Source organism: Meriones unguiculatus, chromosome 18, assembly GCF_030254825.1.
Source record: "Meriones unguiculatus strain TT.TT164.6M chromosome 18, Bangor_MerUng_6.1, whole genome shotgun sequence".
Lineage (NCBI taxonomy): Eukaryota > Metazoa > Chordata > Mammalia > Rodentia > Muridae > Meriones > Meriones unguiculatus.
Window position 1 is genome coordinate 39340233 of NC_083365.1, and position 22268 is coordinate 39362500.

Consider the following 22268-nt stretch of genomic DNA (forward strand, 5'->3'; position numbering starts at 1 on the left):
GCCCCCACTCCATCTTGTGTGGGATGTATGTGTGTGTTTATGTATGTGAGTACTGCAGTGTGCACATGGCACACACGCCACAGCACTCATGTGGAGGTCAGAGGGTTACAGTCCTTGCCTTCCACTTTGGTTGAGACAGGGTCCTTTGTTTTGCCTCTGTGCAAGCTAGGCTAGCTGGCCCTTGAGCTCCCAGGGATTTTCCCGTCTCTGCCTCCCATCTTACGGTGGGAACACTGAAATCACACATGCATATTGTGTGGGCTCTTCAAAGTTGAACTCAGGTCCTCATGTCTGCACTGCAAGCTCCTTGCCCATGGTGCCGTCTCCCGTGCTAGAGAACTCTTGATTTCTTAGGAAACCCCGAACACCTATCTTTCGAGGGAGGAGCTCTCTCCCCAGGGTTTGCTTTTGGGTCAAATAATCCCAATTGCAACAGGCATTCCCTTGCCAAGGCTGCTTCCCTTTTAGAGGGCATGGACCAGAGAGGGGCATGGTTCTCTCTAAATGCCACGGAAGTACCAGAGTACTGAGCAGAGTCAGTGAAAATGAATGGCAGGTGAGAAGAAGTACCTGGTTGTTTCCCAAACTCCATGTACATGGCACGTGCTGCCGTGCACACTTTATCCTTTCTATGTTTATCCATCTAGCATCCTTTTATCTCTCAGCAGCACTGCCAGAGGGGTGGATTATTGAGGCCCAGAGAGGGTTACTCGCTTGTCCGAAGCAACACAGTTTTCTGTGGTTATGAGACTTAAGCCATTGCGCTTGGGTTGAACCTGGGTCTGGTGATTCTTCACAGTAGAAAGGGTGGGAGGAGGGTGAGATGGGGAGGCAGGGCTTCTCTTTGCTGGTCCCCTCCGAGGCCACCTTTCCTGTGCTCCATGGTGGTGAAAGCCAGGGAGCTCGGTTTAGCAAATGCCAGCTTCTGTTGCCCCGCCCCCTCTGAGCCCCTTCCAGCGGAGCTGAGGGATGGGGAGGCCGAAGGGACTAAAAAGACAGACTTGATTTCTTAGAGTTCAGATCTACAGCATCTGACCCCGTGGGTAGGCTTGGTTATTTTTGCCTTTGGAATGTTCTGGCTTAGTAGGGGGGTAGGCAAATCTGTCTGGTAACATACACATAGTTTTCCCTCCAGGATGGGCTTTTACCCTGCAACTGTTGTTGCTGCCTTTCAGAAAATGAAAAGAATTCATAACTAAGCAGAGCTCCTAGATGGGTGTCCTCTCACCCGCGCTGTCTCTTCCACTGTGACACTTGTCCCTTTCATCCCTTTGCATTCGAGGGTGTTTTGAAGTTTAGAGTATCATCCGTAATGGTACAATTTATCTTTTGTAGCTTTCCTCAAGTATTGGTGTAGTATTCATTTTTTTTATAATTAATTTTATTCATGAAATGTTTTTAAAATACACAAAGTTACCAAGAAAGACACCTGGCGAACCACCTCACTGCCTGCTTCCCTGGGTTCTGCCGCTTTGCTTGTTTCAGGCTGTCTATGGTGACCACCTGTGCCCTCTCTGACCCTGCCTGCCAGAGGTGGCCATGACCTTGAGCTTGCTGTTCATCCTTCCCACCTTATGCCCCCTAAAATTGCTTGTTTCTGAGATTGGTGTGGATGATGTTCTGCAACTTGCCTTTTTACCTCTGTTAAGTTTCTCAGGCTTGTCTGTGCAAATTCACTTCACCCCAGTTGATTCTGCTAAAGCCCTGGCTGCTTGTGCACTGTGGGAAAGGGTGTGTGCTTTTGTCTGTTGATGAGGATGTAGTAGTGTGTATGTGTGAGTGTGTGTGTGTGTGTGAGAGAGAGAGAGAGAGAGAGAGAGAGAGAATGAGAGACAGAGTGAGAGAGAGCGAGCAGGAATATGTGAGGCACTTGATAGGGTAACTATTTTGGGGTAGAATCTGTCCTCCACCCCATTTTTGAGTCAGAGTCTTGTTTCTGCTGTACTGCCCACGCACGAGCTTCAAGCTGATACGCGCAAGCTTCAAGCTGATTTTCCTCTTTGTAGGAACACTGAGACTGCAGATGGGAACCGCTGCAACAGGCTTTTTATCCTTTTTTTTCTTTTAAAGTTTTTTATTTATTACAATGTATTCACTTTGTATCCCAGCTATAACCCCCTCCCTCATTCCCTCCCAGTTCCGCCCTTCTTCCCTCTTCTCCTCCCATGCCCCTTCCCCGGTCCACTGATGGGGGAGGTCTTCCTCCCCTTCATCTGACCCTAGTCTATCAGATCTCATCAGGACTGCCAGCACTGTTTTCCTCTGTGGCCTGGTAAGGCTGCTGCCCCCTCAGGGGGAGGTGACCCAAGAGCAGGCCAATCAGTTCATGTCAGAGACAGTCCCTGTTCCCATTACTATGGAACCCACTTGGACACTGAACTGCCATGGGCTACATCTGTGCAGGGGTTTTAGTTTATCTCTACCAATGGTCCTTGGTTGGAGTATCAGTCTCAGAAAAGACCCCTGGGCCCAGATTTTTTTGTTCTGTTGTTCTCCTTGTAGAGCTCCAGACACTTCCAGGTCTTTCTATCTCCCCCTTCTTTCTTAAGATGCCCTCCACTCTGCCCAAAGTTTGGCTATGAGTCTCAGCATCTGCTTTAATACCCTAATGGGTAGAGTCTTTCAGAGGCCCACTGTGAATAGGCTCCTGTCTTGTTCCTGTTTTTACCCTCTTCCGATGTCTATCACATTTGCCTTTCCAAATGAGGATTGAGCATCTTACCCAGGGTCTTCTTGCTTAGTTTCTTTAGGTGTACAGATTTTAGTATGTTTATCCACTTATAAGTGAGTATATACCAGGTGTGTCTTTTTGCTTCTGGGATACCTCACTCAGGATGGACTTTTGTGGTTTCCAGGGATTGAACTCAGGTCATCAGATTTACAGGATAGTTTCTTTTACTTATTTAGCTACCTCACTAGCTCATTTTGTGTTGTTCTCTGTGTCATCCTGTGCACTGTGCCTAGGGTGGTCATCTTGGGCCTTGGGAGTTGCTACCAGGCACTTCAGAGTCCCCAAGCATGTGCCATTCCTGGTCAGGCTTTGGATTTTTGCAGGTGCAATGCTTGTGGACGAGCACTTCCTTGTTCCATTAATCATTCTCTGATTACATTAGTGTCTTCAACAGTAGAAGCACCTGCTTTGGATGTTCTGTCCAGAGCTGTCATTGTTTACGCCCACCCAGCCCCCTTTCCTATTGTATCGTTTGTGCTCTCTTACGTAGTTCTGCAAGAAAATTCTACATAGCCAAACTTTGTGGTCCCATGTGAGCGTCTTTTCTCAGTGGATGGGGTATCTGAACTGCGGTGCTTATAGTCTTTACCAGTGACCTGGAACTTCACATTTTAACAAAGTTGTATTCAACTGCCTTTTCCTTGCCGGCCTGTGCTTGTTCTGAGTCTTAGTTCAGAAATCTTTCATCATCAAGATGTGCTTTGGGGCCAGAATGAAGGTCATTTTGCTTTTCTGGCTCATTCCCTGGCTGACATTGTTATGTTACAGCCTTGCCTGCAGTGATGGGGGGCTAGTGTGAGCAGATGGTCTGCTGCAGAATGGCTCCCAGCGACTGTGGAGGTGGCTGCACTGATCTCTGGGTGCCTGGGGATAAACTTGGGGCAGAAGCACAGCCCTTACTCTTGACCTCTGCCTGCACTGGAGCCTGAGTGACGTGATTAGCTTTATCATAAGCCTTGCTTACCGACAGCCTGATGAAGTCCTGCCTTCCTCCGTCCCTCAGCTCAGCTTCTCTGACACCCCCACTCCACCCCTGTTGCTGCCGCTGGAGGCGGCATAAGCAAAAGGTTGGCAGTGGGGTGCATTGCACTGGGCTCTTGCTGCATCTGCCGTGCAGCCCACTCACTCTTGGTGAGGACATGGGTAGGCAGGGAAAGGGAGATGTGGTTCAAGCTCTTCACTCTGAGCCTCTCTTCCTGGGAACTTAGAAAAGCTTCTTTCTGCAGGAGCAGTTTCATTGATCCACAGTATTACACGTGGCAAAGCAAAATTGAAGTTCAAGGCAGTTCAGATGGATTCGTGTCAGAACTGAAAATCAATGTCTGTAGGAGTCATCAGGTTCTGTTCCCACGCTGTGGTCAGCAGCCATTGGTGGGGTGTCTGTGGATGCCTGGCACTTGCTTGTTGCTGGGAACACAGGGCAGCAGAAGAGTCAGGGTTTTCTGGGGCCAGGGAACCCGTAAACAAGAATAGCCTCCTCTTCATGATGGGAGTGTGATGACATGGGCAGATGGTGCAGGTGTTGGTTGGTAAGTGGTTGTGCCTGCCCATTACCTGTTGTCTGACGCCTGCTGATCGAGATTTAAATAGAAAAATGCAGAAAGCAGACAATTAGAATCAGTTCGGATTAGCTTTGACTTACACAGGTTCCTTATACCCCACCCCGGAAAGAAACCCACTCTTCTCTGTGGTGGACCCAGAATACAGCAAATTGCTCTTAATGATTTTGAAGATTAAAAAAAAAATTCTATCAGTTTAAGATTTATGGGATACTATTCTTTGTCTTATCTGGGCATCTGTACAATACCTTTAGTCCAGCTTCATGGCCCTGCACAACTGAAGTATTTACTACCTGACCGTTTCTAGCTGTGTGACCCTGGGTAAGTCTTGTCTTTAGTCTGTTTCCTCGTCTATAAAATGGGCAGGGTGCTTATTTCATGGTGTTCTTCTAAGAACTAATAAAAAAAAAAAAAAGGTAGAATGGCTATTGAAATCCTGCCACATTCAAGTGCTTTGGCAGACAGTAGATTTTCCCCAGTGGAAAGCTTATAGTACTCGGCATCTCTGGGTTGTTAACGGAGCCAGAGGAGGGATAAAGCAAGGCCCTGCTGTGGCTCAGGTTCAAGTTGTGAACCTGAACTTGTTCAACATCCCAGGGCAGAGCTGCAGGGCACGAGACCTCACAAAGGCAGTATCTCAGTGGTTCTGCAGTTCTCTCCAGCGCAAGCGCCATTTCCACATAATTTTCCTCATGAAGTGACGCATAAAAATGAAAATGTACATGAAGATTATAAACAGTAGCTTCAGCCCTAGAGGCCACGGGTTAGAGAAAAATAATTTACAGCGCTGACTCCTTAGGGAAACTGTCAGTTCCTACACCTCCTCCCATGACATTCCCTTGCTTCCTGAATACTACTAGCCACTGGCTGTCTTCCCTAGCTTGTTTTGCATGAAGGAAACAAAGCATGCATCATCTCAATACTTCCTGTGTGAAACAAGCCATGAAGCTGTGTAATGGGCAGATGCTGGGCAGACCACTGGGCTCACGCATTACCCTGGCGAACTGCTCTGTCCTTAACTCTTCCTAAGGGAAACCGCATGTGATCTTCCTTCGGGGCCATGGGCCGTGTTTATGTTATATCTGTGAACATTAAAGGTCAGCTGAAGTGTATGGTCATTTTATACTTTCTCAGCAATATGTCAGAGTAATTCTCCTCGATCAGATGGGTAAACTGAGGCAACACTGGTGAAATGAGCTCACAAGGCAGAGGGAATATAGATTAACAAGGCTAGGGTCTGGCTAAGCTCAGGTGCCTGGAGCCAGGCCAGACCCAGACATCCTTGTGTAACTGTTGCCTTCTTGGTGACAGCCAGATGCTCCCATATCCAAGCTTGAACAGGAAGACATTTTGTGATGAGGACTTTTGGAAATGGCTTTTGGAAAAATACACAGGACAGATGTCCGAGGGTCTGTTTAATGCTCATACCACCTGGGAACAGTGCAGTGTGGAAGGGCTCTTCAGACATGTCCTAGGTATGCCTGTAAACAAATCACCCAAGACGTGCTCACTAGGTGGCCTGAACATTCTGTAGGTGAGGGCATGTGTATGTGTGTGCACATCTCAAGCAGTGAGTCGCTGAGAAAAGAGGGCCCCCTGAACTCCCCTGGCACCCGGAAGTGGGGGACGTCTATTTGGCTTTTTGGTGACACGGTAGGGGCAACTGTCAGGTCTGCAAGCCTGAATGTTAAGTTGCATGTGTGCTGCCCGCTTGAGTTTGTGCGTCTTGTTCTGGTCAACGGCGCCCGCAGATCTAGACTAGCAGGAAGTGAAACGGGAGAATGAAAGGCCACTGGGCAGAAATCAGAAAATGGAGCCTGCTGATTGTTTGCAGATGTCCATTCAGACTGCACCGTGATGGGAGGGAGGCTGCTGGGGCGGGAGGCCGAGTGGAGAGCAAGGGAAAACGCCAAAGGACACCAGCCGTCAGAATGAAATTCCCATTTCTCAGCTGGGAAAGTCAGTGTCCGTGCCTGAGTTTTCTGGGTGATCACAGCACACGTTGCCCTGGATGGAGTTTCTAGTGGCCCCAGTTTTGTTCCCTACATCAAGTGAGAGTTGTGGGCCAGTGGCCCTGGAAGAAGCTTAGCAGTGGCTGCTGCCTTTTGCCTGACAAGGAAGGTCTTGGCTTTTACTTTTCGATTCTTGCACAGATGGTGTAGTTATTTTCAGTTAAGTGATGTTCTGCAGTGGAAGCAGACAACTCCTTTTGATTCTTTGGCTTAATTCAAAAAAGAGAAGAGAGGAGAAAGCCAACTTTGTGCTAATGCTGGTCATGTTTTTTAATTTAAATATGTTCCAAGACACTGAGATGGGATAAATATTGCTGCCCCTGGAAAGCCTGGCTGTTGAACTGAAAGGCTTTCTAACCTCCTTTTAAGCAGACAGGGTAGTGATCTACTTGTCCTGGTCCAGGTTCCCTCTATTCCTTATTTTAACGATGTATGCACAGGTCCCACCCATGTGCTAGGGAAATGGGGTAAAGGTTGATGGGGCAGTTCAGGGATGGGGATTAAGGTACTAATGCCATGCCTGGTTTTCTTCTTGAGTTGCCAGAGATACTTACGGGAAATCTGGGAATGGTAGATGCCTGTATGCAGAGCTGAGCAGAACAGAGCCTGTGTCCCTGGGTGGTGTGTGTGGGGGAGGGTGGGGAGCATTCTGCCTAGCAGGAACTTCAGTCTAGAGGCAACCACCCGCACAGGCTGGGATTAAGGGAAGCAGAGGACAGGAGCAGAGGGATTGACAGAAGGACCAGCACCAGGCTGGGTGCCTGGACTGGTTCTCAGATTTGATGACTTACGTTGGGGTCGAAGATTGAGCAGGAGGAGGCTAGCCTATTGGACTAGATTTCCAGTAAGGTTGTGTGGCTTGAATGTCAGAGAGTGCTTGTCTCACAGCCAGGGAGATCTGAGATGAAGCTGTCAGCAGGGTTGGTTCCTTTTCAGTCCCCACTGCTTGATTTACTGCCTTCTCTCTGTGTCTTCAAGTTGTCTCCTCCGCATGTGTCTGTGCCCTAATTTCCTCTTGCAGTGAGGCTACCAGTTGTTTTGAATTAGGGCTTGCTCTAACAGCCTGATTTTCATGTATCACCTCTTTAAAGCCAAATGCATTATGAGACACCAACATTTGGCCCACAACATAACATTTTGGGGGGATACAATCCAGCCCCCAAAACGAGGGAGAAGACGGGATGAGCACTCTGCAAGGTCAGTCTGCCACATGTTTGGAAGCCCAGGGGCAGGAATGACGACACCCATGTGGTCCAGACGCTGGTTCTGGACCTTTAGGAAGTTGCAGAGGCTTCAGAGGCAGGATTACACCGGGCTCTCTCCAAACCGAGTGGCAAGAGTGCAGATTTGTCTGGAGGGCACAGAGACACTGTCAGCTGCATTGAAAAAGCTCACTCGGTATGAAGAGATGCAACTGGAGGGCATGAGAACTGCTGAGTAGCAGGTATTTCTCTACCTCAGCACTATTGACATGTCAAGCCAGATGATTCTGTGCTGTGGTGTCTCAGTGGGGGGGCAGAGTAGGAGAAATGTACCACAGTACACCTGCCATTCCTAACAGCAGAGCTGTGTGCTTGTGGTTTGTTTGTTTATTTGTTTGTTTTTTAAGCCTGAGACCTTTCCATGCAAAGGTACCTCTCTGGCCTTTATACATGCTAAATGGCAGTAGTACCTTACCGCTAGTCATGACAAGAGAAAATTATCTCCAGGCCCTGACTTAGGTTCCCGCAAAATTCTTCACTGTGCAGTCTGCTGGTTCAAAAGGGAACCAAAGATAATGAATGACTCGAGAGCCACTAGGCAGCTGTCCTGGGCTTGAAGGATGTTTGAAAGACATAATCAGCAGGACGACCTTTTCTTGCTTTGGTTTCTTCATCTGTTCTTACATTTGATGATGTCACTTTCCTAAGGCGGTGGGGGGGGTGCCTAAGGGAACTCAGAAGAGCATGGAGCATGTGTGTGTTGTGTCCATCAGGCAGGGTGTCCTGGGACTGGCAGGACATTTGTGTGTAACGGATGGGATAAGTAGTCTCTGAACCTTCCCAGCCATTCATCAGGTCTGTGTGTTGCCAGCCTTATTGATGCTCCGAGCGAGCTCTCTGGAATCTAATCTGGCCAATTTTCTGGTTCCGGAAATCTGTTTATCAGAACAAGATTTCACAGTTGTAGTGACTTTTCCAGGGGGGAGTTGTCTTCGAGGGAGTTAGCTCCACAAAAGCGCGTCTAAGTGATTTCCAGCAGAACCGAGTGACAGCTCTGCATTCCGCAGCCCTGAGGAAAGCCCTGAGCAGTTGTTCTTGAACAGCTGGAGTGCATGTATGGGGGTGGAGGGTAGGGGTGTGGAGGTTCTGGGCAGAGCTTGTAGAGTCTGGCTAGAATCCAGCAGGGGCTGCTATCTGGTTCCTCCCCGTGGGCATCCGGATTTCTTCCTGGAGATAATGAAGTCACTGCTCATTCTTCTCAGGGTTAGGGGTGACTTGTGTAGTTGCCTTCAGGGAAAGTCATATATTGAGTCTGTGCTTGGCAGAATGGAACATCCTGATGAACTGGGTGGCAGGATGGAGAGATGGTAGCGCAGGGCGTGTTTGTAACTCCTACCAGTCAGAGCGGCAAGTCTTCTGTTTCTGACCCGTGACTCCCCTCGTCAGGTCGTTGACACCCGCTCTCTAGATCTGCAGGCTTTTATGTTGTATCAATCTCCACTGAAATTGCCACTTCCTTCTTAGATTCTTTCTTGATTGTCTTGAATTCTAAATGAAGAACAGTGGGGAGCTAGTCAGTGCCTGTGTGTGTGCATGTGCGCCTGTGTGGATGTTTGTGTTCCCGTGTCTGTGGAAGTGCACAGATGTCTATGTATTTGTGTGTGTGTGGAGGGCTCTACATGCATGTGTGTTAATGAATGTCAGAGTGAAGGCTGTTGCTTTACGCGTTCTGTCCATTTTGTTTTTTGAAACAGGGTCTCTCATTAGCCTGGAACTTGCCAAGTAGGCCAGGTTGTCTTGCCAGGAAGCCTCACGGATGCGCCTATTTCCACTTCCCTTGGAATCATGTGTCAGTCTCTGTGATTTTTTTTTTTTTTAATGTGGATTCTGAGGATCAAATTGATCCTCAGTGGCAAGTACTTTACCAACTGAGCCAGCTCCCCAGCTCCCCATTCACTGGCTTTTAAAAGTAAGAAAGTGTCATGGTCTGTGTGCTAGTTAGGAATATTATTCTGGCCAGAAGACAGATTGAGACCTGGGAGAATAAGCTGTGAGACAAGAGGCCGGGTTGTAAGTTGTAGCCACTGGTGATCCCCATGGGGATGGTAGCTGCTTGGACTAGAGTCCTAGGGAATGGCCAAGTGTGGGGCAGATACAGTGAACAAGGGATAGGGTTGGGATGTATTTGGCCTGAGTGGAACCTTTTGCTGTAGCTTCCCTCTTGGAATGGACTATGAAGACTCATTTCTGAAGGGTAGTGTGTATGTGTGTAGCTAATTGAGTCTTGGGTAGCAGATAGTCTCCAAGGGGCTATCTGTGGCACAAGGGCTTGTTTGGAACTGCTAACCCCTGGCTGTGTCCCTTCCCATCGGTTCCTGCTTGCTTGTTCTAGTTATGAAAGAACTTTTCATACCACTTCAAAAGTAGCATTACTCTTGGGTGATAGGTGTTGTACTTGCTGGGCAGAGGCAGGCAGATCTCTGGGTTCAAGGACAGTCTGGTCTATCTAGGGAGTTCCAGGTCAGCCAGGGCTTCTCTGTGCATGGAAGAGCTGGGTAACACTTCACAGAGAGAAGGCAACAGAGGAAGTGATGCTAGCAGGTGAACAGCCACTTTATTTAACAGGAGACCCTGTGGCATGAAGGATGTTCTAGGGGAAGGTGCACAGTGATATAAGAGGTGATGTGTGTGAGGCGGGATCTGAGCACTAATCTGGAGCTACTTCCTTCAGCAAAGCTTGTGAAGGAAATGGTGAGTCTTCCTATCTTGTTACCGCTAGGCAGTTCTAGAAGGCCATGCTCCTAACACCTAGTGTCAGTGAGTATGTAGTGTGATGTGTCCATTTCCAGCCCTGGAGGAAACCGCCCTAGCGTTAGGTCTTTCCTTCATGGCACAAGTGTTTGGTCATAAAGGCTTAGTAAACGTTTGCTGAATGACTCGAGGGGGTTAGAGCTGTAGTGCGCTGGCGGGCTGTTTTTTTTCTCCTTTTCCCCGAACACCATTTTATTTCTTGGTGGCTTCTTATCTCCAAGCCTTTGATCACATCGGCTCAGTTCTGTCTGACATCAGATCTTGGCTCTCTGAAAAATCCACCCCCAAGGTTTAAGGTGGATGAGGGAAGGTATCTTCCCTTACCTGCTATAATTAGGTCTCTGTTTAATTTCCTGCCTACGGGCGGTGCTGGGTAGGGCCCTTGGTATTTTATGATTGTTCAGTGGACTTGAACCTGAACCCCGGGACTTGGTTCTAACCCTCCAGTAAGTCTTGGATAGTGTAGTGATCGGTGTAGCCTCCTGGGGGCTAGCAGTCCTGAGTACAGGTTTCATCTTGGCCTTTTCTGTCCATACAGCATCAGCGAGATTGATTTGTAGATCAATTTGTAGATGCTATTTCCTGGGGGGAAATGATCTCCTGGTATTCTTGGCAACTTGACCCACTTCATGGACGCTGTGATTGCAGAGTACTGTGGATCTGAGGCCTGGAAGGCTCACAGCGTTGGGGTTATTTGAGGTCCATTGCTTCTATTTGGAGCTTTAATTTTTAGCTGTTGCTTCTCGGTAGAAAAGACCATTCGGGTTTTCTCAACAATAGTGTGTGTGTGTGTGTGTGTGTGTGTGTGTGTGTGTGTGTGTGCAGATATTCATGGAAGTCAGGAGAGAGAGCCACAGGCAGTTATGAGCTGGAGTTACAGTCAGTTGTGAGCTTCCAGATGTGGGTACTGGGAACCAAACTCTAGTGCTCTGGAAGAGTCACAAGTGTTCTTAACAACTGAGCCATCATCTCCTTAGACACCTTCTCACAGATCTTCATGAGAGAGTTGAGTGCCTGTTAGTTAATGCTAGACACAGAATGCTTCCTTCGCTTTGCTCTAGCTAGTGCCTTCAGCATCTCTGCACTGAGGTGGGCCAACATCTAAGTACATCTCATAGGCGAGGAAACAGACCCAGAAAAGCAAAGATACCCTGTAGAGGCCTCACCTGGGCTGAACCCCAGTCTTTCCAGGTAGGCCAGGGCCCAAGCCTTTGGCTTTGGTCATTGTGCTTGACCACCCATTCTTTCTCTCTCTCTTCCAGAGAGCCAGCTGCTCCCTGGGAACAACTTCACCAACGAGTGCAACATCCCAGGTAACTTCATGTGCAGCAACGGGCGGTGCATTCCGGGTGCCTGGCAGTGTGACGGGCTGCCTGACTGCTTCGACAAGAGTGACGAGAAGGAATGCCGTGAGTGGCTGCCTGTGGTTGTGGGCAGGGGTGGAGAAGGGTGGAATTCCAGGCCAACAGCAGGAGGTCCGGTCTGGCTTGGAGCTTGTGTCCTCAGTTTGCTATGACCTGGTGGGCCAGTGTTCCCTCTGTCTTGGAGCAGTGTGGTCTGGGTAGAAGTGTTGTATGGAAGAGGAGCCCTTCCTTGGGTGAGCAAAAGAGACTCCCATCAGTCTCTAGGTATGGGATTCTCACCCTTAGAATCCCAGGCACTCTGTTCTGTGGTGCCTCTCAGTCAGCAAGGAACATATCTGGTTGCCTTGGTCAAGGGCTGGAGAGTGTCTGTGACTGTGTGGTAGAGTTATCTGATTCTGTGAGGGTTAGTGTTCTGCCAGTGTACTTTACCCAGTGGACACTCAGCACAAGTCCCTGTGTTTCCTTACCTCCTTTTCTCTGTAGATAGTCACAACCTGGGCCTCCCCTGGAACATCTTTTTCAGTGGGTACCAGCATGCTTTGGTCTCCATGGTCCTCTCTACTCCACCTCCTTCTTTAAACTCTTGTCCATTTTGTGCTCCTGAGACATGTATAAGATCTGGGTTGGGGATAATCTACAGCAGAGAAGGCACCTGGGACAGTGGAGGGGCTGGGATATCCAGCGATCATCCTTCCTGCCCGGAAGAGTCCTTTCTTCTTCTCCTGTGTTGGTCTCTGCATAGCGAGCTTGCACATAGACCAGCTTGGCTCTACATCTTCTTTCTGGCAGCCTGGCAGGTAGCCAACATCAGGAGGCATGGCCCTGACTCATCTGATGGGCAACTGCCGTGGAGCCATACACCTCAGCTCCTTTCATAGGCCTTGGGAGCCAGGCCATGTGGTGTTCTTGTTGGGAGGACTCCTCTTCTGGCTCTAAGTCAGCCGTGGCCCTGGGAACACGCAGTCTGGAGCCACCCACACCATCCTGATGCGCACTCCCTAATAGTGTGCTCTGAAGACATGCTGCCCAGTCTGAGCCTGGCCTCTCACCCAGCATGGCTACAGCGTCCTCCATGCCTGCTTAACGCTCTTCAGAGGTTTGGGGAGGAGAAAACTGGGGACACTTGGAGGCTGTATTAAATTTTGTTATATGCAATTTTTCTCCTCAAATTGCTATTACTAAAACATTCCTTATTATTATTATTATTTATTATTTTTCTTTTTCACTTAAACTTTTTTTTTTTTAAGTATTAGGTCTTCTCGGCTGTTTCCTTTCTCCTAGCTTAACTTTAAAACTTGTAGAAATTTAACATTTTTAAATTGAGTTTCAAGTGTGATAGAATGTGTGAGCCCTGTCATTGGCCCAGCTTTGAGGAGCATTAAACACCCTATAAGAATATAGAGTTACCATTTCAGGACACCGTGTGCCTTTGAACAGCAATAGACACAGACTGTCATTAGCTGGCGATGTTTGGCCCACGAGTGCATAAAGGAATACAGGATTAGCAGCTAGTCCAGCCCCACCTCCGTTAGAAGTGGCTGTTCGACACTGCTGACTTCTCTCAAAGTCTCTGTCGTCTGTGGGTACAGTCTAGCGTGTGAGAATTCATGAAACACTGGGACGAGCTGTGGAGAGAGAATGTTTTAAGCAGGGGTTGTGCCCCAGCTGCCTGGAGCTGTTTGGTTTGGTTTGGAGTAGTCTCATTCTTGGCTGTCCTCCATCCTATTCCCCAAGTGTGTTAGAGACCCAACAGGCATTTGCTTAGTCTTTTGGTCCAGACATAATTACATTTTTAAAAATTACCTACAAACACATTGCCCACCCAACTTTTTACTTTAAATGGAAAAAAAAACAAGCTTTTGAAAGTTTAGACAGTAAAGGGAAGGGGAAAGTCCCTTGTCTAAGAGAAACTGAGCTTTCAGTTTCCCTCTCTTTTTTAATCTTCTCCAGTCAGGGAGATGAGTGTGAGATCATCCAGTGAGTGTGAAAACCATCCAGCCTCAAACATCATCATTCTCTTGCGTCCTTAGGAGAGTATATCATCTTAGAAATGTTTCTAGACTATTCTAACACAGAATCCACTGGTGGCATTAAAGAAAGTTCTTTACCTAGAGAGAAGCCCAGTTTTGTCCTCTTCCAATGGGAGCAGGAAGCCTTCTAATTTTGAGCACCATGGTGATGTCTTGGTGTGTGTGGATGCCATGGTGATGTCATGGTAGGTGTGTTTGCTGTGGTGATGTCTTGGTGTGTGTGCTGAAAGCACAGCTATACTGCCTGTGTGGTTTGTAAGCACCCACAGTGTGCTTGTAAGTGGCTTATGAACACAGTACTGGGCAGTCTGCACTAACTATGTCAAATAGTTGTCATAAGGGTGTGATTGTGTGGCTTTCTTTTCCTTCCCCCATTTTCATATGTGTGTGGCATGTATGTATGTGTGCATGTGCAGGCCTGAGATTGATGTTGGAATCCCCTATTACTCTTTCATCCTCTCCATAGAGGCAGGCTGTCTTAGTTAAGCCTACAGTACCAATATGGCTAGTTTTATAGCTAGCTTGCTCTGGGCTATCCTTGTCTCTGGAGTAACTGGCTAAGAGAGGTCTGAACTCCAGTCCTCATGTTTGCATGGCAAGAACTTGAACCATTGAGGAATCTCCCAAGCCCACACCTTGCCTTTTCTTTTTGACATTAGCTGTGTTTCTGTGTGTATAATAGTTGTATTGTGAAAACACATACACTTCGACTTAGCCACCATGCTCTATTGCATGTCCTTTACTTAAAAAAAAATATTTATTTATTTTTCCTGTTTTTAATTCTGTGCAGGTGTATATTCTACAGGTGGATGTAGTGCCCTTAGCTACAGGTGCCCTCACAGGCCGTAAGCTACCCTGGTGCTGGAGCTAGATGGTTGTGAGTCATCTGACACGGATGCTGGCAACTAAACTCAGGCCCATCTCAAAGAGCAGCACATGCTCATAACCACTGAGCCATCTCTCCCACCCTGTTCTGTTTTTCAGTTTTCTGTTCATCCCCGTGTTTAGAATCACTGGAGAAACTTCCTATGTGGGTGGCAGGATGAATGGTGGGTTCAGCCTGAGCCAGTGGCATGGGACTGAGGGCTAAGGAGAACAATTTGCTCTCTCTGGGAGCAGCAAGCGTAGAACCTGGGCCATCTCCATGGAAAGAAGTTTCTTTGAAACAACTGTCTGCCTCTGGGAAGGAGAGTGAGGGGTCCCCGGAGAGGTCACGGCGTCAAGCTGTCTGTGGTGCTTTGGCATTGAGAAGATAGTATGACAGAAAGGAGCTTGCGAATCCTTGCCCTTTTGAAAGGGCACGGGGAGCCTGGAGATGGGTCTCAGGGTGGTCTGTGATATGTGAGCAGCTCTCTTTCCTCTGCTGAGGCAAGACATTGTGGAAAATAAGAAGAAATTATATCATAAAGGTTAAAAACATCCCATATTGTAAAAATTTAGGGCAAGAGGAGGAGGACAAAAGAACATCAGAGCCTGTCCCTGTTACATGCACTCAGCTTTCACTGAGGCCTTCTCCCAGGTGGACAAGGCCATTCCCAAGTGGACTGATGGAGAAGGCCTGTTTTTCATTTCAAAAATTTCCATGTAACCTTGTATCATGCTGTCATCTTCTTGCTTTTCCATATTTCTCTATCATTTTAATGCCTAATAGTAATCCACTAATTTGCTATCATATTATTGATTGTGTTATTATTTCTCACTCTTGGTTGTTTTTTTTTTGTTTGTTTGTTTGTTTTTTTTGTGCTGCTTCGGATTGAACCCAGGGCTCCATGTGTGTCAGGCAAACATCTGCTCAAGGGCTTCACCTTCATCTCTCTGTGCTAACACTGTTCAGCTTTCCGCCACTGTAGAGTCTTCAGCATTGAGAGATAGTGGGTGTGACTTTCTCCCCATTTTCTTGGACTGGATTCTCAGAAATTAAGTGACTGTGCAGAAGGGTGGGAGCTTTTCCTGCCTCTGCTTACATGCTGCCCACTTGTTTTGCCAAAGGTCTGCACCGGTTTGCTTTCACTGGCCAGGAGTGTAGTCTGAGGCTTATTCTAGTCTTGGCAGCATTGAATAATATCTTTAAAACAAATTCTCTTTTCCTGGTTAAGAGTTGAGAGCAGTTCCTGTATTTTACATTTTTAATTTTTTTTTTAATTAACAAGGTAGAGTGCTTATATCTCTGGCTATCCATTGTGTTTCCTGGTGAGGTGTCTGTTGATGAATTACAATCAATTCTCACCAGGGCCCATGGGTCTTAACTGTTCTGTTCTGCAGAATACTTCTGGAGGAGTCCTGCCTAGGGCTGGGAGGGGGGAACTTGTTTTGATACCCTTCCAGGATATTTCTGTTCTTGGCTAGTGGATTGCCCTTAGTGATTATTTTATTAAAATTGCCTTCCATATCTTCCATCTATTTTTTTTTTTTTTGTGGTTATAAAATGGACAAAGGGACATTTCAAGAAAATGAAATCTCTCGTTGAGAGCCCTCCTGTGAGGGGGTGACAGTGAGCGTACGCTGGAGTGGCCTAGGGACCTAAGAAACCAGGCCTTTTACCTTCTATTGAGTCATTAGGTTGTCACAGGAGCTTTACCAGGAAGGAGCTGTTGTCACAGAGGCAGAGCCAATACACAGAAGCGTGCATCTTGGTCTAGAAAGTAAGACCCCATAGTCTTCCTCTATCAGAGATGCCAAGGGGTCTTTTTGTTTTCTCTGTAGGTGTATGTTAGGTGGCTAAGTAGGATCTTGTGGATTCTATGTTACCTGTATTGTGCTTGTTGTAGCTAACAGAGATTCCTGTAATTAATACAGAAGATAGTTGGCTCATAAAGAAAGGTTTATTTTGGCACACAGTTTTGGAGGTTTTAATCCAGGACCCGGTTGGCACTGTTGCCTGTGGAAGAGAGTATATCATGGTAGGAGAACGCGCAATGAAGTCAAACCACATGACTAGGAAACAGGAAAGAGAACGAGGGGGAAGGGCCTGGGTTTCATCATCCCCTTTAGAGACACAACCCCAGTGTCTTAAAGGCCTCCCACTAGACTACCTCTTAAAGAGTTACTGTGATGCTGAGCCCTTGAGATAGTTTCAGCAGCAAGCTTGGAACTCACAAGTGTAAGGGGAGGGGTGCGCTTCCTTTCTTTTTTTTGTCACTGCCTTAGGCTTCTGCCTCTAGGTGGCACCACATGTAATGCTTTTCTTTCAAACCAGCTGCTTCCTAAGCTTGCATAGATAGAGAGCAAGCAGAAGGAAGGGCAGTGTTTGAGTTCCCAGGCTTCAACAGGAATTTAGCCGTTTCACCAGGGTACCTACTAGTGGCTTCACCTGCGCAAAGATCGGGAAATGGGAGCGTGTTCATGGGCAGTGTACAGCATTCTTCAGGGTGGTGACCATTGAGGTGCTGTGGCCAGCAACCTCTCAATGAATTGTGGGATATGGCTACAGTGGAATGGAGTTTTCCCTTTCAGCTTTGTCAAAACAGAATTGCCACATGAACCACCAATCAAATTGTGACACCTGTCACATTCTAAAGTTGAAATCCTAAGGCACAGTGCATCAGGATTCAGCCGTATTTGGTGATGGAGTTTAACAGTATGTATTAGTTACTTTTTCTTCCTGTTGTGACCAAATACCTGATAAACAGCATAAAAGGGAGGAAGCATTTATTGCTCACTGTTTCAGAGGGCTCAAGCCATCATGATGGGGAGGGCATGGTGGAGACACATACTTTGTATCACAGTCACCAAGAAGCTGAAGGAGACAATACAGGAAGATCCAAGGCAAGATACAACCCCTAAGATGCATCCCCAGTGACCTCTTCTAGCTAAGCCTCACTTCCTGTCCTTCATCATCATTAGTAAGGACATCATATTCGTTATGAATTCATCTTGGGATCAATCGATTGACGAAGTCAGAGAACTCATGATCCGATGTTCTCTGAAAACACCCTCAAAGGATGTACCCCCGAGGTGTGCTTTACTGAGCTCTCAGGCATTTCTGAACCCAGTGGAGTTGAAGTTCACAATTAAACCTCACAAAGACATAAATGAATTGCAATGAGATCACAGAGCGGGGCCTTAATCCATCACAGCTGAAGTCCTTCCAAGAGAGAAAAACTGGACTCATATCCGAAGAGACAGAAGATGATGTGAAGTTACAGGGGGAAGAAAGTCAGCTACTAACCACGGAGAGACCTGGACCCGTCTCCCCGTGGCTCTCAGAAACACAAGCTCTGCACAGACATTTATTTTGGACATCAGTCCTCCAGAATTATGGAAAAGTAAGCTTCTGTTGTTGAAGCTGTTTAGCTTGTAGAATCTTGGAACAGCCACGCCAGTTTGCTGGTGCAGCTATGCACTCATCAGAGTTGTATTTTAGGTTGTCACCTAGAGACGCGCACATGTCCTACATGATGATTCTCACAGGCACTGCTTTCTGCTTTCTCAATAATTTGAACATAAGCATTTTCAAATCTTAACTCCCAGTACCCAAGAACACGCCCTAACATGGAAGTGGAGTCACTGCAGATAGGAAGAGTTGATATGAGGTCACACCATGGGAAGGACAGTCCTTGTTGCAATCTGAATGGTGTTCCAAGAAGAAAATGTGAAGAAATGAGGTAGGTATGTCGTGTGAAACAAGGATAGTGGTTGGAGTGATGCAACTGTCAGGCAGGGAATGCCAAGGGCTGACAGTGTTCCCCAGAAGCCGAGCAGAGGTGAGGAAGGGCATCTAGCCAGAGTATCTGGGGGAATGAGGCCCGATGACCACCTGATCCTGCTGTGCAGCCTCCAGAGAATAGCTTTTTACAGAGCTCACTGCGTTTGTGGGACTTGATAATGGCTGCCCTGGGAAAGGGATCAGTTTACTTCCCAGGGGACCACTAAAGCCACTAGCGCTCCTCTGCGCCAGCCTGGAACCCACGCACATGCATCTTCTCTTACTGGCCTGCCGTGCTTGCCCAGTCTCTCAGCCCTGCTCTCTGTTTCTGCTTGAGTATCTACCATGTCACATGTGAAGTGCCCCTATTCTTGTAGGTCTTAACTCTGGCCAGCCATACTTAAACGCTGAACTCCATCGGCTTCCGAAGGAGCTGAGCCTCTGACAGCAGAAGTGGCCCTTATAGTGGCCCAGAGACTCACTGTGGTTTTATCTGTTCAAGTCACTTAGGTGTATGCTTGATTTTAGATATCTCTGGTCACTCAGTCATGTCTAAACGCTCAAATTCCTTCATCACAAAGGTGAAACCATAGATCCTATGGTTCAGAATGAGGACTTCAGGGCCAGACCGTGCTGGATTCTCACAGCTTCTGAGACCCTAGGTGCTACTGTACTTTTCTCAGTACCCACTTCCTCATCTGTGAGATGGGACCATCAAGGCACCTTCACCAAAGAGCTTGTTGAAAACATTCATCACATGGCATGCTTATCAGAAAGGAGCTGGTCTTATACAATAGGTATTGTTCCTGGGGCAACAGTATACTGTCTACCTCCAAATAAGCAGAGGTGTGTGAGGTCTCCTATTGTGCCTGGCCTTTCTCCTGTTGTGCTGGCGACATTATGCCCGGTATGGTGTGGTCAGTCACTGCCTCCACATGCTCCGGTCCCTCACCTTTCCACACTCCAGTGCGAGAGGCTCTGCTACAGAAACTGCTTTACTTCCTGGTCAGTATCTTCTTTTTGTTTGAGGTAGTCGTTAGCCACCCAATGTTGAAATGTCCTTCATCTTAGCTCTTCAGGGAGCCAGCCTGATACCTAAGCTGGTGCCACAGAGAAGAAAACAAATATTTGCAGACTGGAGCTGAGCTGAGCAGGGAAGTTTGGATATACTTCCTCTGTATTCTTCCCTGAGTCTTAGCCTCGGTGAATCTGGAATTGGTCCTCAATTCTGCTGGAGCCACGCATCATTTAACACCTGAGTGGATTTGGGTGGTCGTGTTCTGCTTTGTCACCTGTAGGCTTCTCCAGTACCTGTGATGTAGGAACCTTTCACCTTTCACAGTGGCTTGAAATCATTTTAAAACTTGCTGCAGTGTCCCTCTCTTTCTACCTTATGTGTGTTTCATATCTTTGTAGCCCGTCATGAGAAAAGATTCTTAATTCTGATGGTAGAATTGCCCATTCCTAGGTAGGACCTGCCAGTTACCTAAAGAAGAACAAGTCCAGGTTGTCAGGCTTGCTGTAAATCTTGTCTCTTGCAACTTTTCCTAAAAAGATCCTGGTAGATTTCTTTTTTCAAAAGATGCCAGCAATTTTGAGGGTCTCAATGTAAAAAAAAGACAAAGTGCTCTCCAACTCCCTGGGCATATCAGTTTCTTAGAACTTCTAGAATGCAAGATCACAAACTGAATGGCTCAAAGCAGCAGAGATGTGCTCTGCCACAGTTTTGGAGGCCAGAAATGTGAAGTCTGAGTGTTGAAGTGTGCTCTCCATTGGGGGTTAGGATAAATATGTTTAAATTGGTTGTATTACTCTTTCTTCTATCATCTGGCATCTTGACTCCTCCACATCTGTGACAATCAGCATACTAGCTTGTGACAGTACAGCCTGGCAAAGCTGTGCTTTTCTCAGCCATGGGTAGGCAGGATGCTAGAAATGAAACACACTCTCACCAGCTTTCTGCCTTCCAGCCCTGCCTACACGCTGTGATGGCTGGAACTGGATGTCCCAGCCAGTTCAGGCTTTTAAGTGTTTGCCTTGCTCAGGACAGTTTAGCTGCTAATTTTTATAAATCAGAAGCTCACGCATAAAAAATTGGGCTTATCAGACTTTCTGAAAGAAAGAGAGAAAGAAAGAAGAAAGAAAGAGAAAAAGAGAGATTTGACATTAGAATCCAAACTTTCCAAAAACTCTACACTTCACATTTACCCTGCATGTCAACTTCTTATTCATGTGATGGCCTTCAAGGTGGCTTTGTGGTTGTGAGATGGATAGTCTCCTCCATACTTCCTGATGGAGTTAGAAAACATGGGGTTCTAAAGTGACCAGCACAGTGTTTTAGTGCTTAGTTGCACATAAAACAGTGGCATGCTCTGCCATTAGCACCATCTTGGATTGGTGGTATTTGATGTTTCAACCAACAGTGTTGAATATTTCCCAGCGTTGAATAAATCCTGGCTCCATCCTTGGAACTATGTTACCTGGACAAGACACTGCCTCGGTGTTCTTTCAGTTCCCATGGGCATTTTGGGAGGACAGAATGGAGCCCAAACCTTTCACATCCTTCCATCAGCAGCTGGCATACCATGAGCACTAACTGAACTGTTACAGAGGGGTCACATTTCTGGTATAGATTCCTCACCTGCACTTGACTACCCACTTACCTTTTTGAAGCCTCTGCTTCTTTGTCTGTGAAACTGGCACGGGACCTAGTAAGAGTATACAGGAAAAAGGTGAGGGCACTGTGTACCTGCCTGATGTTTAGCTGTATAGACTTTCCGATCTTTCCTTTCTCCAGGATTCTGTCCTGTCATAGGAGGTCTCTAGGGTAGCCAGAGATTTTTTTCTTTTTCCAAGACAGGGTTTCTCTGTGTAGTCTTGGCTGTTCTTGACTCACTTTGTAGACTAGGCTGGACTTGAATTCACAGCAGTCCTCCTGCCTCTGCCTCCCTGAGTGCTGGGATTACAGGCTTGTGCCACCACGCCCTGCTGTGGCTAGAAAATTCTAGTGCAGGTTTCCATGTGCTTTTTCAAGCATCAAAGGCAGGTTGGATAATTACTCAGATTCTCAGTTAAAGAAGGTAAAGTGTTTGATTTGAAAATCACCATGGATATTCAGAGAGACAGTACATGGCACAAAAATGAGCATCTCTCCTTCCCAGAGCCATATGCTGGAGATAGACTATGTGATATGGGATACCCAGAGGTGGGTATGGACAGCCCAGGTAAGGCACCCCATGTTGATAACAAGTGTTCTCCAGTTCCTGCTGGACCATCTCCCACCACTTGGAAGGTGGGAAGAGGGACTCTCTACTAGGAGCCCTTCATCTCTTGAGCTGGGATGGAAGACTCCAGGCTCTGGTTAGGGAAGAAGATGAGCTGATCTCTGGGATGAAGGCTTCCTATGGGAAGCATAGAGAGAAAGGGGAGCTTAGAGTGAAAACCGGGAGGCATGTACCCCTACCCCGTTTGATGTCACCCTGAGAAGACCAGCTCCTTAGATAGTCACAGAACATCCTAATTTGTGCAGTTTTTTACTATTATTAATCATTAGTATTATATCTCTGCCCTTATCCCTGTCCCCTATCCCTGCCCATGCCTTTCTAGCCCTATTTTGGTTATGACAGGAAATTTGGACATGATGTACTAGAATATGACCAAGATTCTCCCAGCTTTCAATATCTCTCCTAGGTGGAAGCTGTCCTTTGGGACCTGTCATGAAACTTCCAGTTTAAATGCCAGTACTGTCACCAACCAAGAACTTAGTAGTGTGGATTCATTCTTATAGTCATCTTTTAAATCAACTTTTCATTTAAATTTGCCTCATGCCATCTCTCTCCCCTCTCACTTTCAGCAAGCTCTGCTATTATCAGCATGGTGCTGCCTATGAGAGAATCCTAATGAAATGGTTCATA

At 47.1% G+C, this 22268-nt stretch overlaps 1 protein-coding gene across 2 annotated transcripts in view; it reads left to right on the plus strand.

Annotated features, from left to right (window-relative positions):
* The window catches only part of Ldlrad3 (low density lipoprotein receptor class A domain containing 3), a 233982-nt gene that overhangs the window by 62681 nt on the left and 149033 nt on the right, over positions 1-22268 (plus strand). Inside the window, exon 2 of one of the 2 annotated variants that reach the window (XM_060371863.1) lies at positions 11578-11724. In XM_060371863.1, coding sequence (XP_060227846.1) covers positions 11578-11724 — 147 coding nt within the window. The remainder of the gene's footprint in view (positions 1-11577; positions 11725-22268) is intronic. The other variant, XM_060371864.1, reaches the window with a different exon arrangement.